The 20,717-nt window shown below is 33.3% G+C and overlaps 1 protein-coding gene across 3 annotated transcripts in view; it reads left to right on the top strand.

Moving 5' to 3' along the window:
* The window catches only part of LOC106060116 (S phase cyclin A-associated protein in the endoplasmic reticulum-like), a 30,954-nt gene that overhangs the window by 8,602 nt on the left and 1,635 nt on the right, over positions 1-20,717 (top strand). For all 3 annotated transcript variants that reach the window (XM_056008900.1, XM_056008885.1, XM_013217903.2), the window contains 15 exons: positions 381-577; positions 873-954; positions 1,472-1,630; positions 1,864-1,965; positions 2,889-3,019; positions 3,332-3,397; positions 3,528-3,654; positions 3,987-4,099; positions 7,738-7,861; positions 8,118-8,368; positions 9,660-9,806; positions 11,093-11,333; positions 14,198-14,347; positions 19,380-19,571; positions 20,002-20,068. In XM_056008900.1, the coding sequence (XP_055864875.1) occupies positions 381-577; positions 873-954; positions 1,472-1,630; positions 1,864-1,965; positions 2,889-3,019; positions 3,332-3,397; positions 3,528-3,654; positions 3,987-4,099; positions 7,738-7,861; positions 8,118-8,368; positions 9,660-9,806; positions 11,093-11,333; positions 14,198-14,347; positions 19,380-19,571; positions 20,002-20,068 (2,149 nt within the window). The remainder of the gene's footprint in view (positions 1-380; positions 578-872; positions 955-1,471; positions 1,631-1,863; positions 1,966-2,888; positions 3,020-3,331; positions 3,398-3,527; positions 3,655-3,986; positions 4,100-7,737; positions 7,862-8,117; positions 8,369-9,659; positions 9,807-11,092; positions 11,334-14,197; positions 14,348-19,379; positions 19,572-20,001; positions 20,069-20,717) is intronic.

Below are 20,717 nucleotides of genomic sequence, written 5' to 3'. Positions count from 1 at the left end.
CTGTTTGTTAATTCTACACTAGAAACTAGTCTTTCTAATGTGTGTATTGTTCTGTAGCCCATCAAGTCAAATACATGTTTTTATTGTTAAGCACTTATTTAGTACTGCTTTTAAAGTTATGAAGGAACAGAGATTTTCTTTTGTAGTTCTATGATTTTGTATTGGTAAAGAGTTAGTGTCTTTAGAAATACACACTAGAGGCTAACTAAATTTACATTCAATTTATTTCACCATTGCATTTTGTTTGCCCATTGAAACTTTGTACATATTAAGTTTTCTTTGCCTTTTAACTTTTTTTCATGAGGCAAAATATATGTTGATGCTTAGGGATATTGCTTTTTTGTTACATTTGAACAAGGTAAACTATTTTTGGTCCCCAGGAAGAGCGAATGAGAAAGTTAGAAGAAAAACAAGCCAAAGAAGCTGCTGTGGAGGAGAGGCGCAAAGCTTTAGAGGCAGATAGAAAAGCTCGTCTCCAAGAAATGCAAGAAAAGCGTAAGCTTCGTGATGCAAGAATAGAACAGCAGCAATTAGAAAAGGAAAAAGAGAGGCTTGAAGCTGCTAGAGCTAGAGGAAAGTAGGTCAACATTTGGATTGTTTCCCTTCATTTTCACATATTTAAATAATCTTGACATTTTTATCACTGAAATCTAATAGTTCTATTTTACAGTGATATGATAATTCAAAATGCAAGTTTTTTTTTTCTACATAGAGTTTTTTTGTTTTGTTTTTTTTTACTTGTTTAAATGTTATAAGAATCAGAGTAAAGACAAATTGTTGATAATCTTCATAAATTCATTCACATTTTATATACCCAACAAAAGTGTTATAGTGAATTATGCTGACTATTCCATTTTCATCTTTTCATTTAGAGAGAGAGAAGAAAGGATAGCTGCATTGAATGCTATGCAAGAAGCTCATAAACAAGTGTTACAGAAGAAAATTCAGCAAAAGGTAAATTGAGTTTATTTCTTTGTTGAGCACTAAAAAAGTAAACTTTGCTCGAGACTTTCAGTTAACATCCCATTTATTTTACATTGAAATAATCATTAAATGACTTAGTATATATTCTCTAATAAGTTTTTATAAGAAAACAGCTTATTAACATGGCTCATATTTTTTCTTAGCCCAAAAAAAAAAAGAAAGAAAGGCTTAGCATCACATATAAAATATTTAAATTGAGTTTTATTTGTTAAATTTTTCTAATTTATTCCATATTTGTATTTCTACAAGATTTCTAATAATAGTGATTAAAGCTGTAAAATGGCTGCATTTGTGCCACCACTCAAAGTACATGCTCCTAATAACCATTGTAAGCACATAACTTGCTCAGACTATTGTGCAGAATGTATTCATTAGAGTCATGAAAGCCTACAAAAAGCGTGTCATGATTGCTATCCTAATTTTGTTGACAGAATTGTAAAAAATCTTTTGTTGCCTGCAATTTTATGAGCTAATTCATTTTCAACAGCAAGATGAGACAACCCAGCGTCATGAAGAACACTTGCAACAGATTCGTGGCCGTGCCTTTGAAATGAGCATTATGAAACACTCAACTGAAGATCACAATGATGCTCCCCAACTCACTCCTTATGACAAAAATAAACTCTGCTCCATTTGTAATGTCTTGGTAAATTTGATTTATTACAACTAGACTCAATGTATGCATGTATCGGGAAAGTAGTTAGGATTTTTTGTTTGCAATAGTTAGTAACAACATTTGTAATGTTTTTTTTTTGTTTGTTGTCTTTATTTTTAGAAAACAAAATAGAGCTTGCATTCTTGCCAAACATGGTTTTAGAAAAAAAAATTACCTCAGTGCTATTTTTAAACGTTATATTTTTTGTTTTAATTTGTGTTTAGATCCCTTCAGAAGTTTATCTACTAAGTCATCTTCATGGGAAAAAACACCAACAAGCCTTGAAAGACAACAATTCTGGAAAAGAGATGACCAAACAAGAAATAGTAAGAAAAACTTAACCTTCTGTATACTTACTGAATTCATTGTTTTTACTTGAGACTGTTGGAAAATTCAAGTTTATTATGAGAAATACTACAATTCAATAAATTCAAACACTAATTGGGATCAGGGGCTTATTCTATGTGAAAAAAAAAGACATTTTATACATTTATACTGGGGCTATTTATTTCATCCAGATCCAGCTTGCTCTTAGACATGAGCTTGTAAAGGTGATTAGTTAATGTTCTTTTCATTGGATGTAGCTTTGTGTAGCCTGCCCTTTGAACTTTGTCTCAGTGGGGCACTAAAGTTGTCTATGAAATGTCATCTAAATTTCTTGTGTCAACTTTATAGTTGGAACAAAAAGGGGTTAAAAATTAGCTATGAGGGATAAAGGCACTCATCAATGAAAAAAAAATTGTAGAGACATGCTGGCCAATTTTTTTTTTCATTACCTTGGATCTTTCCTTAATTTAAAATACATTGCGAATCAAACTTTATAGTTGTCTTTCACTTGTAATTACCAAACATATCTTTAAACTCTCCTTCTCTTCCTAGTGGAGGTGCGGTGGCTGAGCGGTAAAGTGCTTGGCTTCTGAACCGTGGGTCCCGGGTTCGAATCCTGGTGAAGACTGGGATTTTTATTTCAGGATCCTTGGGCATCCACCCAACTCTAGTGGGTACCTGACATTAGTTGGGGAAAAGTAAAAGCGGCTGGTCGTTGTGCTGGCTTCATGACACCCTTGTTAACCGTAGGCCACAGAACCAGTTGACCTTTACATCATCTGCCCTATAGACCACAAGGTCTGAAAGGGGAACTTTACTTTACTTTACTCTCTTCCTAGTAATGAAAGTCACGAAGATGATTTATAATGAAATGATACAAACATCAGAGCCTTATAATTTATGTCAATTTCTTGTTCTGTAGGAAACCTTCAACCTGAAACACATAGTGGATGCTCCAGATAATAGCAACCATCCCAAGATAGTCACTGAAAAAGAAAGACAAAAATCTTTGAAGAAGCGTTGTAAGAAACTAAGACAAAGAATGATCACCAGGTAAGTTTAATATAAACTTAACATTTATTTGATTATATCCCTTAGAACAATTTTCTGAATTTAGTCATTTACCCTGCAGATAGGCAAGTTTCAAGCATACAATTTTTAGGCTTATAATTTTGTGTGGGCTATAGTAAAAGAACCAAGTCTTCATTCGTCTATGTCTTGGCTTGTGTTTGAATTCTGATTTTCTTTCTCTAATAATTTTTGTTCTTAGAAGTTTTTTGTTCTGGAATGTCATACTTATATATCTTCCAAAAGGCTTCTAGTTAGTCAATGTAATATTTTATACATGGATTTTTTTTTTTCTAGGGGCTTAGAATATGAAAGTTTTTTAGCAAACAAGTTACAGTCTGCAGAGTCTGAGCATAAAGCAAAGTGAGTTTGTTTTTACATAGCCTAGTATAGCATTAGGAACGATGGCTAATTATTATTATGAAAATATTTAAATCTAATGCAGAAGTATTTGTAATTATTTGTTTCTTCTCAATTTCTTTCCCATTAATAGACTTCATAAAATTATCAAGGATATGAACAAATACATCCAGTCCCAGGACACTGGTCCCTGGCCACATAATAAAGTTGCAGCTCTGGACAGAGCTTTGGGGGAAACTGGTAGAATAATGGAGAAAAAGGTCAGTGTATTTTTTTCGTACATTCCTTCTTTGTTACATTTGAACCTAATGTGAATAGACTGAAGATAATAATATATTGAATCTATAATGTTACTATTATATTAATATTATTATATAACAGTAAACCTTGCCCAAGGTCTAGTAATAATCATTCATAGAAGTTTTTTTTACAGATAGGAAAAATGTCAACTTAGATAAAAGATCAATTACTTAGTAATTTCAAACTAAATTTACTTGAGTTGTCAGCATAAAAAGAACTAATAGGACAAAGTAAAATTTGTTGTGTTTTGTTTTTATTTGTATATATCATTAAGCTGTGTTTTGATTGCCAGGGAATAAATGATCAGACAAGTTTTAGAGTGCTTGGTGGATTCAATTCTTTGAGTAGAATTCTGATGACAATAGATGCAACACATTTGAATGTTCCGTGTGTAATACCGTCCAAGTAAGTTTGTAGCTAACAAAGATATTGCTTGTAATATTCACCACAATATTTGTATTTTTAGCGGCCCCCGTAAGGGGAAAAAGCCGCTATTAGGTTTGTGCAAAATGTCCGTCTGTCCGTCTGTCACACTCAGATCTCGAAAACTAGAAGAGATATGAAAAATATTATTTCATCATTAAATCCGGCTTGAAAAGTTTAGGTGCAACGGCTACTTTTGGTTTTCTAAAAGCAAACCGTTTAATTTATAAAATTAATTATGCAAGCGATTTTTTCATAAAAATACACCAATTCTAAAACAATTACGTAAATGTAAGGGAGGCAATGTTACAATATGCTAACAAAGATGTACAATTTTTGTGTATTTTCAGTATCACTAAGTCAAATATATTTTTAAAATGTACAGGAAATGTTTACAACAAATACAAATAATAGTTAATGACATTTTTTCTGGTCAACTAGCTGCTAAAATTAAAAGAAAACATTTCTATTTGTTTATAAAGGCTAATAATGCACTTTGTATGTAAATATCACACATATTTTTTTAAATGGACTTTTTATGCAGCGATTTTCGTGCAGTAGCGTAACGTCGCAACATGATCAGGTGCTAAACCAATTCCTTAAACTTTTTTTAAAAATCAGATTTTATTTATTTTTTGTTTAGTGCCCCCATCCGAATAAAAGAAGCTTATTTTTGTGCGTTTTGTCTGTTGGTCAGTCTGTCCGTCACGATTAGATTTAAAAAACTAGAACTCTAAAAGCTATTGAAAATCTGATTTACCCTTTAATGTTCCTCCCATAACATCTCAATAGTTTTAAGTATCTAAAATTGATTGTTCCGGATTTTTTTGTGAAAAACTAATCAACGCCAACAAATGTTTGTTTGCTCTTCTAACTTATATTACATTCAATTTCCATGCTTAAACGTTGCAAAAACACATTATCAATAATATGTTGTTCCGTTTTTTATGTAAGTAGCATATTAATGCTAAATCATAATCTCTATACTGACTTATATTTCATTAAGTGTAAAAATGTTCCGGATATTGTTTTATAAAACATGAATTATGCCTAATGATTGTTTGAAATCGCATAAGGCTTTTAAAAAAAGTAATTTACTAGAATTGATTACTGAAAATTACTTTTTAGACATTTAATTTTCTTGTAAAACATAACATAGAAGTTTTGTAATCGATAAAGAAAGTTCCGGATTTTGTTTCTTACAAATCGTCGCCAGAAATTTCCGAATTTATTTAAAAATCTACTAACGCCAAATAATTGTTTGAACTCCCTCTTCTAATTAATAAACAAATAATCTTCTCATTTACGAAATAATGTTTTTACGGATTTTTATGAAAAATATTTTAACTCACTACTCTCTTACAGTACATTTAACTTTCTACCTAAAACATTAAAAAATCTAATTATCGTTAATATTATGTTCCGATTTTTAAGGAAAACAGAATCCAAACACCAAAGTAAGGTATGAAAATCTCTCCACGTGGCTGTAGTACATCTAATTTTTATACGAGACCATCCAAAAAATTTAATTAACGGTATTACATTTATCTGAAATTCTCTTTTTCTTTTACTATTTATACAAACATCCGGAACAATCTATTATATAAACTTTTCAATTGTGTTCATACCTAAAAATTATTGCGATGTTTTGAAACGTAAAATAAAGGTTAATCAATTTTTAATAACTTTTAGTTGTTTTTTTTATATCAAGATAACGGACAGACCGACTGACAGACAAGACGCAAAAACAATGCGGCTTTGATCCTTTTTAAATAATATCTATTAGAACTCAGTGCACCAATGTCTATGAACCCTCGTTAAATATCTCGTGTAAATAAAGACATTTTTTTTTTATGGTACCGGTACTAGCCTATTGTGAGGTAATGGAATTTTTTTTCTATGACGTCATATGAATGGACTCTTTAAATGTAATGTTAAAAGAACGCACTCGGTGCACCAATGTCTATTAACCCTCGAAAAAATTGCTTGTATTAATGAAAACATATTTTAGTCTAACTAAGCCGTGTGACGTAGTGTTTTTTTTTTCCTTTGACGTCACATGGAATGAATTCTTTAAATGAAATGCTAAAAGAACGCACTCGGTGCACCAATGTCTATGAACACTCGAGAAATGGCTCGTATTGATAAAGGTGATTTTTAGTCTAGCTAGGCCTTGTGACGTAGTGTTTCCTTTGACGTCATATGGAATGAATTCTTTAAATGAAATGCTAAAAGAACGCACTCGGTGCACCAATGTCTATGAACACTCGATAAAAGGCTCGTAATGATGAAGGCGATTTTTATTCTAGCTAGGCCGTGTGACGTAGTGTTTTTTTTCCTTTGACGTCATATGGAATGAATTCTTTAAATGAAATGCTTAAAGAACGCACTCGGTGCACCAAAGTCTATCAACACTCGATAAATGGCTCTTATAAATGAAGGCGATTTTTAGTCTAGCTAGGCCGTGTGACGTAGTGTTTTTTTTTCCTCTGACGTTATATGGAATTAATTCTTCAAATGAAATGAAAAAAGAACTCGGTATAGTAATGTTTATTAAGCCTCGTTATGTGACTCGCGTTTAAAAAAGGAATGATATCTTGATTTAGATCTAATCTAGATTTTTTAAACTAGATCTAGATTTTTATTACAGTATATCTAGATCTGGATTTATATTCTAATTAAAATTATTTTAGAGTCTAGATCTAGAATTTCTAGATCTAGTTTAGACTAAAATAGACTAGATTAAGATGTAGAATTTCAATTTCTAAACTTAAAGTGTAAAAAAAAAGTGTAGATTTTCATTTCCAAACGTTTTGATCAATATTGTAATATTTTAATATACTAAAACTAATCTACTATTTTTTTATTAAATTTAAATTTACGGCAAATGAATCTTTGAAACATTATTACTTTTGACCATCGGATGGCTGCCTGGTCGTGCGGTTTGCGCGCTGGACTGTCGTTCAGATTTATGGATGGCCCAGGGTTCAAACCCTGCCCGCTCCCATCCCCCGTCGTCCTGCGGGAGGTTTGGAATAGGAAGTAATTATCTTCAACTCTGAAGGAACATCCGAAAAGTGTAAAACATTTTACATCAAAATTAAATCACCTCTTGAATATTATTTGCGAATATGCAGATCCGACAGGGATCCGACTTCGACGGGGGCCGCCTCTGAGTTTGTGTAACACAAACTCTCTTTGTAATCTTGTTAAAATGTATTTCCAATTTTTACAGATAATTTCAATATGTTGTTTGGGGGGGGGGGGGGGGCTGTGGTGAGTGGTAAACTGCTTGGTTTCTGAACTGAGGTGTCCTGAGTTTGAAGTTCAGAGAAGACTGGGGCTTTAAATTTCAGGACTTTTAGGGCACTTCTGAGTCCATCCAATTCTATTAGGTACCTGACATTAGTTGGGGAAAGTAAAGTGGTTGGTCATTGTGCTGGCCACATGACCACATGACACCCTAGTTAACCATAGAAACAACCATAGAATGATCTTTACATCATTTGTCCTATAGATTGCAAGTTCTGAAAGGGATTTTTTACTTTTCAATATGTTGTAATCTTTTCCTTTTAAATAGAGTGCCCCTAATACTTTACCTTCATCATGTTTGTCTACAGATCTTTGGCTCATGCTACAGATGTGTATAGACTTGCCTGCAAGAACAATTTTGACAACTGTCACTATTTGTTGTTTAGCAACAAACTTGGACTTTTAGTGGACCATCTAATGAACAGACTTAATGTAAGCTGTTTAGAAAGTGGAATTGTAATTAAAAGTGTTTCATTATGTGATAAAATAATTAAATGGATAGTTGGTTATTCATTAAAAATAAGTGACATTATGAAACATATTTGGACTTAGTATTTCATTAGATTTCATTGTAAAGGAAAAAATCTGGATTGTTTATTACAGATTTAAAACCTTTTTCTATTTTAAAATTGTAGTAAATCTGTGCCAGTTGAATACACACCCTAAACTTGTCAACTGTATTCCCCAGGCCTTACTGCCTGAAGACTTTGGGCGTCCCAGCAGTGCTGTGAGTGGCAGTGTGTCCAGCCATACCTCTGACAGCAGTGGTGGAGACAGTTTGCCTTTTGACCCTGTATGCTCCGGTCTTATGCAGATTTTGAGTACTGTTCTGTCCTGCCTTGCCAAGAACAATCCATCCAGTAACTGCAGCGAGGCTAGTTCTGAGCGTATGAGTGGAACAGGAGATGCTTTTGCTAACAGAGGAAATGACCTCATAAGGTATCACAGTTTCCCTTTTTTTTTGTTCAGTATTGTTGGTCAACCTTTTTTTTGTGTGTGCAACTAATATTAGTACAGTTTACATAATGAGGTCTAGATTTTTTTTTAAATTTGTATGGAAAGGTTTTAAATTTAATGTGATTTGATGATCAACAGGACCCTTGCTTATTAAACATTGGATGATGTCTTGAAGATAGCAAGTTGATATGTATCAAACACTATACTCAAATATGGGACAAATTAATAACATACTTATGCAAAAATATTTCAATATGATAATATAATATTTCTTTCGCTGTTTATATTGTAAAATGGAGTCCAACTACATTTCTTCTGATTTAGTTGAACTGTTTGTTTCTAAAGAGAGAGACTATGATTGCCTTTCTACATTGCATACCACACATATCCAAGAAAAATATAAATCTGAAGAAAACTAAAATGACTTTAATAAATGGTATGGCAGGTGGACAAATAGCTAGTGCACCAAATATACAAGGAATGTATTGCCCTTACATGCCATTTCTTTATTTCAGCTCCGTCTCCCTCTTCACTTTCCTCCCCTTTTATTGGGATGGTGTGCAACATATTCCCATACATCCCCAACCTGCTGCAACAAACTCTTTTTAGATTATTTTTTTTTTAAACTGAACCATTACCAGGCTTTAAACTAGTGGACTTTTAAGTTCTAAGGGCTTATGAACTATGTCTAAGGCTTGGCCCTTATGAAGAAATATATATAATCTGTGGAAAGTGTTAAAGAAGGGAGTGGAGGAGTCTGTTGTGATTCAGCTGGATTTCTTTTAGCCTGTCTTCTTAGATTGTATTACTAAAATAAAAAGGAGATTATGTGTTGAAGACAATCACCTCTTTTATTTGGTAATTATTAGATTGGGTAACCTATCCTGGAGAAAGCCAGACCAGATACTCTGATAAAATATTACTTTATTTCCTGAATGTTGTCTTTCTTGGTCTTATGACTCGGAGCTATCTCTTCCTGCCCTGTTTGTTCAGAAACTCAATTCTTGCTCAAATTGCCAATCAATAATGAGTGCTATTTACTTTCACTTTTAAGGATGCCTAGCCAAGTGTTTTAATACTGTCGACATCTCATACATTTACATTTGTTAAAGATACTTATTAGCTTACTCCATTTTGTGACATGTACACACAAAAATGTGTAGTTTATGAAAACAGTTTGAAACATCTTAAGGTGTGCACAAAATAATTTAAACAATAATAGTCAAGCATCTAACAAATTAGTTTTTGTCTCTGTATTCATTTCTTTATCCAGTTACATTATTAGTGTGGGTGTAATGGACAAACTCAGAAACTACTGCAGCGCTGTCCGTGGCCCAGTTGATGGGGATAAGAATTCTGCTGACTTTCTGCTGCACAGTTTGGGGCTGTTGGTAGCCATGACCAAGTTTATGTCCAAAAGGTGAGTGACCATCAGACTAAGTAATGAATGGGGGAAGTGACCATAAGAATGATTGATCATAGAAGTTGAGTACAGCTCAATCACACCCCTTAAGTAGCCACTCTATTCAAATGAAATAGGAATCATTTCTGCTATGATATTGTCTGGCCTCTTAAGCACAGTTCTATCATCTTTAGTTGTGCAATCGTTTATATTAATCAGTTCTTGGTAGCATTGTAAAGCCTAATCAATTTTTACAAAGCTTATATCAACTCTGTCTATCTGTCTTGTAAAAAGATTGTACACATTATTTCTCCCATACCCAATTTTGGATCAAGCTGAAATTTGCTCAATTATTTATTTTACCTGACAAAACAAGTATTAATTTTAAAAAAATTCCTATTAGTCAATTAACTATTGGTGATTAATTATTATATTTGGTATCTCGAACAAGGGAAAGAAATAGTACTTGACTGAATTGTGGTATAAGCTGAGTTAGTCCCCTTTATAGGTCTTTGTCTGAGGCTTAGTGAAGACAAACATGAAATGAAAACAATAGATAACTTTACATTCTTCCATGTTCATATGCTCTTCACTAGCAGGGCAGTTATTGTGTTGGCTTGAGCAGCCTGAGAAGGCTTTAGCCCAGGAGTTCAAATTCAGGTCAATTATTTTTTTTTTTATATAAATACATTTAAAAAACGATCAACCAGCTACTCCATTCTTTCTTCCCAACACCTTTCCAACTGGTCCACACAAGTGATAGGATCATAGCATATTGAGAAAGCTATAAGCGTGAAATTTCTATTGCGCCAAACAAAAACAATTGGTAAAAATATTTCTAATTGCACAGATTTATTATTGTTAGTCTAGATCTATTACAAATTTAATTGCATGACTGATCCAAGCTAATACACATAATATAAGCATTGTATTTTAATTTATTTTGCTTCTTCTATGAAATAAATTTGTTTTAAAGAATTACTCATTCACTCAAATACTATTTTGTTTTGGTCTCTTTTTTCTTATTATTGTTCAATTTAGATCTTTTTCAGAAGATCAAAACTAACCATTGCAACTGGTGATGGTGAAATGAGATTTTTAATAAATTTGTTAAATTTTTAGATTAACAGAGTGACATACAGACAGCACAAACTACAGTTTCAGCTTTTCCATAATTTTATTGTATTTTTACTGGCTTTTAAAAAATCATTTCATGTGACATGAAATTGGTAGCTTTGCTTTGTGTGATTTGCATGCTGTGTAGTCTGCATTTGATCATAACTCTATTTTGTCCTTATTTCCAGAAATGCTAATGTCTTTGAAAAAAAAAGACCGGAAGATCCAACCCAGCTCATCTCTACATTTGAAGTGACAGAACTTGTCGGCATAGTGTCCTTACTTTATGGAATGTTACTTCATTCTGGGGCACCCAGCCGTAGCTTGGACAACCTTCCACGGGAGTTGGCACCCCAGACGGTCAGCATAATTCTGGCCGGGCTCAGGATGCTGAACCACTTAGCTGTTCTTGATCTCCAAATGTTACAGGTAAGATGACTAAAACATTTTGCCTTCATGGCTTCAATGTTTGTTTAAATTTTGGTTTAAAATTCACAATGTAGAAAACATATGTCATTGTACTATCTTTATATTTAATGAATTTATTTTCTAATGTGATTCACATATACTCAATAGATTTGGTGGGTGTTATTCAAAAACATATTTTTCATGTTACTTGTTTGTAGGGTTCGGTAGCGATTTTCAGACCAATAATTTCTGGATTTTCAAACAATGTTACTAAAATGATCAGTCAAAACACACAAATATGTGGATGGCTCACTTCCCAAGGTGCACAAATCTATTTTGTTTGTCATTTGTGGTCTCAGTTGGCAATTTTCCTATTCATAAAAGACATTTATGTGGTCTCCCCTTGGAAGCTATGTCAACTCATCTAATGAATTGGTCTTAATTCTTTGTTTTTTTTGTTTATTGTGTTGTTAAGTCTTTCTATTATATTGAACATTTGGGAAGAATTCCTCTGAACAGATTATTTACTTAGTAGAAATTTCTCTTTCTCACTATAATAGTTTTCTAGTCAATTTGTTCCATGTAACACAGTGATGCCCAACCTAATTCGACCTGCGGCCCATTTTAATTTCCGACACTCGTGTCGCGGGCCACATGACCGAAAAGTAACAAAAATAAAAACAGAAATGAAATTGACTTTAAACTAATTTTATGAGAGACCCATGGATGTAGTACTTACATTAATTAATGGGATATTTGAATTTTTTTTTCACGCGTCGGAAAATAGGTTCATTTCTCTACTTCAAATGTGAGCAACATTTTAGCAAGTCTTACCACCGACTCATTTTTCTGGTCTCTTTTTGGTAAATATTTCCATCAATACCACTATATTTGCTTCATAATGCTGTTCATATGCTGTTTTTTTTTTTGTTAAACAGCCACACTTTCTTTATAAAACAAATATGTTGGCTTATTATCATGTTCCAAACAAAAAAAGTAAAGATCCGTTCACTTTTTCTGTTACATTTTACATTAAAGTGTTTTATGTTGTGGTACCAATCCATTAGAAAAAAGAGAGAACCCTAACGTAGGTAAAGTTGCATTTTTCAACCTTTTTTGGGGGGGCAGGGGTGTGGGTGATTTTCTTAATTTTGTTTTGGCGGGCTGAATAGAACCACGTCGCAGGCCGGATCTGGCCCGCGGGCCGTACTTTGGGCATCACTGATGTAACAGATTGGACCATATTTTATATTGGACAAAATTGAAAACCATATTTTAACTTTTGGAAGAGAGAGCAGACAAAAAAAAGCCCCCATGACAGAGTTAATATGTTTTGAGAATATATTGTTATAAACCTGGTGGTGGCACAGATGGGGGTAGTGGTGTGTGTGTAGTCAGCCTACACAAATCGCCCCAGGCCAGCGCTAGACGAGCGGTCAACCGTGACGAGCTACGACAGTCAGCCGAGTCGAGTGTCAACAGGACGGTTCGGGAAGGATCCCCGTCGTGAACAGAGCTCAGGAGCGTCACGAGAGTTGTAGTCATCTGACGTCCAGCGGCGTTATGTCCTGTTCGAGAAGGCCAGTAGGGACCCTATATAAGAGCGGAGGTGTCGCAGTCAAGACGGTTGAGAAAGGAGGTTCACGACAAGAGTTCAGAACACGGTCGATTACAGCACAGTTCAGCAGTGTGGTTCTGTACGGAGCATTACGATGGTTCAGTGCGGAGTATTATCAAGTACAGTTGAGACAAACGGCGTCTTGATCTTGGTCTGTGATCAAGTCCGACACAATGAGCCTAGTGTGTGAAGTCAGTCCTGAACTGTTGAACCCAGTGCAAGCCCGGAACGAGACGGAGAGGCCAGTGCAAGAGCTGATACGGCGGTACGGCTATTAACAGGAGAGATATTTGTACAGTGTACGTGTTGCCAATTGTACAGTATTGGCTGTTATTTATTCAACTATTAAAGTGTTACATTACTTTGGAGCCCTGAGTTGTCAAATTCTTTAAGTTGGTGGTGTAAGGTGCAGTTTGCAGAGAGCCTGGATAGGGAGATTCGTAACAATATGATATATTCGCTTAAAATAAAATCTTGTTTTTGTGTACTTTTTTTGAAAGAGTATTTAGTCAAAGAAAATATTATCATGTTATTTTTTTATCTTAATTTATAAGTCTAGATCTAGTCAGATGATTATAATTGTCATATTATGTGAAGAATAATTTGTGCGGTTTTGTGTCAACTAAATTATTGAACGGTTTGGAAGTCTTGAATTGTAACTATAATTCTATTTCATTGAAATTCTATATATGCAAAGAACTTATCATGCTTTAATAATCTAGAACTATAATAATAGCAGAAAATAATTCAGTTTTTATTTATTTGTATTGTATATGATATAATTACCTATTTAAAACATATATATGTAATAAACAAAATGACTTGAATATTCCTTTGTATTATAAAAGCACACTCAATAACCATTTCATGGTCAAGACTTCTTGCACAGAACTGACCATTTATGTGGACTGTACTTCATGTTCTGTACAATTAAAGTATCCTACATTTTTGTATTGTGCTCACAATTTACATCTTCTACAGTGAGAATATTACTAGATTTGAGTAGACTTGTTGACTGTACTGATGCTCTAAATGGACTAACTTTACTAGATTTGAGTAGACTTGTTGACTGTACTGACACTCTAAGTAGACTTGTTGACTGTACTGATACTCTAAGTAGACTTGTTGACTGTACTGATTGATACTCTAAGTAGACTTGTTGACTGTACTGATACTCTAAGTAGACTTGTTGACTGTACTGATACTCTTAGTAGACTTGTTGTCTGTACTGATACGCTAAATGGACTACATTTCATATCATAAACAGAGCACTCTTGGAGAAGAAGGTTTATCACTGGAGTTCCGTCACATTGTCAGTTACCTGATATGGTATTGCTCTCATGTGACATCAGAGGAACTTTTGCACGAAGTGGTCCTGTGTGTTGGTTATTTCACTGTCCTTCATCCTGATAACCAGGTGAGTGCTTTTGTTCTATTGAATGGTCTCTGTGTTTCAAATGTAGTCATTATAAGAAACAGATAATAAGGTTTTATAGACAAGAAGTTTCAGCTATACTGATGTATTTCACTAGTTTAAGTCCCTGTGCTTAATATACATGTATAGAGTAAGACTTTCTATTCCTTAACTGGCTTAACCCTACCAGCCCTGAGCCCCTGAATCAGACTGTCCCCTATTTCCTGAGGTCCATGGCTCCTCTTTACTTACTATCATTAAAGCTCTAGAATGAAAATCATTAATTTTTTTTATCAATCAATCTCTCACAGTATCATTCAATGGAAGTAAAAACTTTATTCTTTATGAAGTCTAAATCAACTAAAATATCAATCAACCTTAGGCTTATTAAAAACCTATTTTATATGCGCCTGGTTTATTGCAAATTTTCTGAAAATTTTCATGTAAAACCACACCAATTCAATATAAACATATGGGTGCAGCCATTTGCAAAGCTAAACATATAGTTTTATTATGATTGGTTTGTTATTTTTAGAATCTGAGTCATTTTTTAAAATGAAATCTGCTAGTACCGAAAAAACGGTCCACCAGCATTTTTACCATTTTGTAAATTACCATAAAAGCAGTCCACTGGTCTGGTAGTGTGATGACTTTAATATCTACATGAGCTTTCACATTGTGGTTTGACCATGACAATCTAAAGAGACCACAAATTATCAGATTATCAATTATCCCTGTTTACTGTAATCAGAGATGAGTTAAATTTTTCGTTTTGTTGTATTAAAATCAAACCAAATTCATTAAAAAAGCTATTTAATTAATAAACTAATATCTTTAAATTATATATTTAACTTAATTCAGCATTTTTTCCACTAATTAATTCAAATTAACAACTCTTAGCTTAGGATTATTTTGTCTCACTAATCCTTATAATTTAATTTAATATTATTTAAATCTAGATCTAGTCTATATTTATTATTATATCCTTATATTTTAGATCTAGTCAGTCTAGTGTTAGACTTAGACTTTAATTAAGGCTTTAGATCTACTAATCATCTACTAATACTACTAATTACTAATAATAACTAATAGTAATATTCTATATAGTTAGTTATAGACGTAAATATATTGATCTAGAATTAGATCTAGAATCTAGATCTAGTCTAGGTCCATATTTTGAATTTAATAAACCATTTGATTTGATTTTATTGTCATTGTAAATTAGCTTTCACTTTAGATTTAGACTTAACTTAGGCATTGTAAACCTAAACCTTAAACTAGATTTAGACTAGACTCCTTTAAAAACTAAAATCAACAACAGTCATCATGAAATTGCTCTGGCTATTTATCCTAATAATCACTAAATACACACTAGCTGAACACAGAACTAGATCTACCTTTGTCAACACTAAACTTAAAAAGGAAACAACAGTCATAATCAATCATCACACTTTAGAACAATGCAACTTCAAAAATAACCTAACATACACATCCATAACATTAAAGAAGATTACCCATCACAAATGGAAGTTCTCAATCAGACACAGCAGAAATAAATACCTATCACTGTTAATACTAATAGCAGGAGATGTAGAGTCAAATCCAGGGCCTAGATCTAAAGATAGATGCAACATCTGCAAAAAAATATGCACCCTGAAACAGAAAGCCATTCAATGTGACACCTGCGATGAATGGTACCATGCATCATGTCTCCATATGAATACACCTGTGTATTATGCCTTAGGCAACAAAGACGCATCATGGCACTGTGTACCGTGTGGGTTACCTCAGTTTACATCAGGACTGTTTGATTCCTTTGATGCAGACACTTCTAACCCATACAACATCCTAAACACCATCCCAAACCAAACTCACCAACCACTAGCCAGATCCACTCCTGTTAAACCTAAATCTACTAAAATTAATACAACAGCCTCACTAAACAAACCTACTAAAGAAGTAATACCAAAATACCTTAAAACCTTAGTAATAAATTTTCAAAGCATTAGGAACAAAACAGCAGACTTAGAAATTTTATTAGAATGTGAGAAACCAGACATAATTGCAGGAACAGAAACTTGGCTACATCCTGAAATTTATAATGCAGAAATTTTCAATAGTAATTATAAAATTTTTAGAAAAGATAGGGCTGATAATCATGGAGGAGTTCTTTTAGCAATAAAAAACACTCTTATAGCAGAAGAAATTACCTTACCTAACTCAAAAAATGTAGAATCAACATTTTGTAAAATTAATACACCTCAACATCCCTAATAATAGGCAGCATTTACAGACCACCAAATTCTAGTTAGAATACATGCAGGAACTATGTAATCAGATTACTACACTTAAAGAGACAAATAAAAATGCAGTTTTTTGGATTATGGGTGATTTCAACCTACCTGATATAAATTGGAAAACACTAACCATAGATAAACACCAAAACCTTAAGGACATAAATGAGCTTTTCATTGAAACTTTACACAACCTAAGTTTAGATCAAATCATTAAAAAGCCAACTAGATTAAACAACACATTAGATCTCTTCTTAACCAACAGACCTGGATTAGTAGTTGATTATGAAATTATCACTGGTCTATCAGACCATGAGATCATAAAAATACACAGTCAGATAAAAGCAGTAGCCAATACAAAACCCAAAAGAATAATCTTACTCTGGAATAAATGTAACCTGACACAACTACACCAAGCTGCATTAAACTTTCAACAAACATTCTTATTAGAAAAAGACATTAACCAACCAGTCGATGACCTCTGGAATTTCATTAAAAACATCTTAAAAGCATTATAGAAAATCATATACCAACTAAATACACATCAAACAAAATAAATAACCCAAAAAGTAAGCAGACAGCTGCAGAGTGAATACATAAACAATGTAATATCTAAAGATAACAACAAAAACCTATGGTCATACATTAAGTCTAAGAAAATGGAAACAACAGGCATAGCGCCATTAAAAGATGAACATAACATAATACATAATGATAATGAAACTAAAGCAAACATCCTAAACAAATACTTTGCATCAACATTCTCAGCCCCAGGAGACAAAGGCATATTACTGAATTTGAACCAAGTAAACAACATAGAAGATATAGTAGTACAAGAAAATGGAATTCAAAAACTATTAGCCAACACCAAACCAAATAAAGCTTCTGGACCTGATGGTATTCCAGCTAGATTACTCAAAGAACTAAGCAATGAGCTAGCCCCATTGTTCAAAATACTCTTTCAGGCTTCACTTAACCAGGGCAGAGTACCAAAGGACTGGAAAGAAGCTAATCTCACCCCCCTATTTAAAAAAGAGAAAAATCTGACCCAGGAAACTACAGACCAGTATCACTTACCAGCATCACATGTAAAATCCTAGAACACATAATATGTAGCAACATCATAAACCACTTAGACAAACATAATGTCCTCACACCATACCAACATGGCTTTAGGAAATATAGATCATGTGAAACACAACTGATAGGACTAATTGATGATTTTTCAAAAGGTTTAGATAATAGTGAACAAATAGATGCTATCTTACTAGATTTTTCTAGGGCTTTTGACAAAGTCCACCACCATAGTTTGCTTAAAAAATTAAAATATTTTGGCATTAATGGTTCACTGCATCAGTGGATTAAAGATTTTCTGATAGGGAGAGAACAAACTGTAATAATAAATGGCTCTAAATCAACACCGATAACAGTAAACTCATGTGTACCTGGGTCCACTACTATTTTTAATTTACATAAATGATTTACCAAATTGCATTACTTCTGGAACAAAAGTCAGATTATTTGCAGACGATTGCATAATATATAGAACAATAAAAACAACACAGGACACAGATATTTTACAAAGAGAATTAGATGAATTACAGAAATGGGAATCAAATTGGAGCATGTCTTTCCACCCAGAAAAATGTCAGTTGTTAAGAGTAACAATAAAACTAAAACAAATTAATTCCACTTATCTTATTCATGGCAAACCAGTAACACAGACTAAAAATGCAAAATACCTAGGTGTTATAATAAATGAAAAACTGTGTCATGGAATCCACATATTGATGAAACTACAAAAAAATCAAACAAAGCATTAGGATTTATTAAAAGAAATTTCTATAAATCAAATAAGAACATAAAACTAAAATGTTATTTAACCTTGGTTAGGCCAATAATAGAATATGCATCCTCCGTTTGGGACCCCTCAACTCAAGAAAACATTAAAAAACTGGAACAGACACAAAATAGAGCAGCGAGATTCATAACAAACGAATATTCACATTTGACTAGAGTAACACCTTTAGTAAAATCACTAAATTTAGAAAGCTCAAAAGTAAAGTAGCAATCATACATAAAACACTGAACCATAATCTTCAAATACAAAAACAAAATTTAATAAAATACTCTGAAAGACACAAAGATAAAGGCACATTCCTCGTCCCATATGCTAGGACAAATTTGTACAAACACTCCTTCTTCCCTAGTGCTATTAGAGCATGGAATGGGTTGCCTGAGCTAGCCAGGAAAACCAGTGACTTGGCTGAATTTAAGTCATTGGTTAATATGCATGACTAAATGCATGACGCGTAGGACGTAATCATCTTTTTTGAAGTAACGTCTGTATTATATAAGATATAAGAGCACTCTGCATGTGCCTCTAAATGCCTGTCTTGATTGATTTTGTATGATGGCTATGAAAAGTTGCCAAATGTTCTTTTCTCTTCACTCGACTGATTCATTCATTTGCTTTCCAGACAGTCCTGTACAATTTGGGGCCATGACTGGCAATGCTTATGCTGTTACAAATCTATTGAATTAGTTTATCTTCAACATTAGACATTGAAGACAATTTATTTGAACCAAACTGTCTGAGGTTGAGCAGTTAGGGGAGATTGAAGTTTTTGTTTAAATAAAAGTTTGGCTTCAATCAACAGGTGTCTACTGATCATTGAATTTAGTGTCTTCCTCAATGTTTTATTTTATAGTGACATATTTGTTTTGCTCTGACTATGCAGGTGATCATCCAGTCTGGGCAGCCCCCAACTGTCCTACAGCAATTATGCTCTTTGCCCTTCCAGTATTTCAGCGACCCACGCCTGGTGGCTGTACTTTTACCAAGCTTGATCTGTTGCTGCTACAACAACAATAGCAATAGAGACATCCTCGAACAAGAACTAAGCTGTGCGTTACTGGCCAACTTTGTAGAGGTAAAGCTTGGCATTACATTATAGTTTATGTGGAAGTTCCTTAAGTGGGAGAAATAGTATAACAACTGGTTGAAATATTTCATTGAGGACACCACTGTTCATAAGTTGCCAATTAGTATAATAGATCTGATGGTCCAATCAAAGGTTGCCATATAGAGTTACAATTTTATTTGAAAGTTATTTTATTCACACTATCAATTAGACACTTGTTTTGGTCACTGTATATATCACTTCTCTACATTTTCCAAACCATGTTTGTTATAAAAAATACTTCTCCACATATTTCAAACCATGTATTTTGAAATATCACAGCAGATTCTGATAAGTTTCAAAATTCATTCAATATACACACAATAGTTTACAAAATCTTGATAAGTATGTTATTCCTTGTTTCATTCTATTTTGGTTTATGTTTTGTTTTGTTTTTCAGGAAAGGCAACTCGAATTTCACCAGCTGAAATTGATGCCATCTTCAGTCAAGAAAAGTAAAAACCAAGGTTTGCTTTGTGCACTTTTTATTCTTTTTTTTCCATTAAATTTTCTGTTATGTTGAGTGGTATTTGAAATTGTGTAGGAGAATTAATTCATTTTTTTTTAAACTAATAATAAAATACATAAAAATGTCTGTGAACACTATCTGTATCTATTCTTCTACTCACAATTTCCATTTTTTTTTTTTTTTTTTAAATTAGTTTGTAAAATTCTGTTTTCACTTATCTAATATTATTGCATTCCATGATTTGAAATATTTTTTCCTCTAAAAATGAAAGCTTTCAGTTATTCAATGTATTTGGTAAACCAAACTTGCTTCACTAAGTTGTAGCTATAAAATATTGTATATTGAAACATAATTTTAAAAAAATAAAAAAATTATGTCTTTTTTTATAGCGCTACTTTCATGCTTATATCATGCTCAGAGCGCTGTGGTCCAATCTCATTTGTGGACCAGTGAGTGGAGGGGGTATCTGGGAGAAGGTTTTCCATGCTGCCTTCAGGCGCTCAGTAAACGCAACTCTGGTTTAGTCGGGTGTCGAACCTCAAGCACCCATCATAGCCTAGCCAAGCCAAGTTCAAGCGTACTTAGCCTCTGGACCACGCTTCCCACTAAACAACATATAAGAAGGATAAAAAAGACTTTTCATTTTC

The sequence above is a fragment of the Biomphalaria glabrata genome, chromosome 1, assembly GCF_947242115.1.
Source record: "Biomphalaria glabrata chromosome 1, xgBioGlab47.1, whole genome shotgun sequence".
Classification (NCBI taxonomy): domain Eukaryota; kingdom Metazoa; phylum Mollusca; class Gastropoda; family Planorbidae; genus Biomphalaria; species Biomphalaria glabrata.
This window is presented reverse-complemented; position numbering and strand designations above follow the sequence as displayed.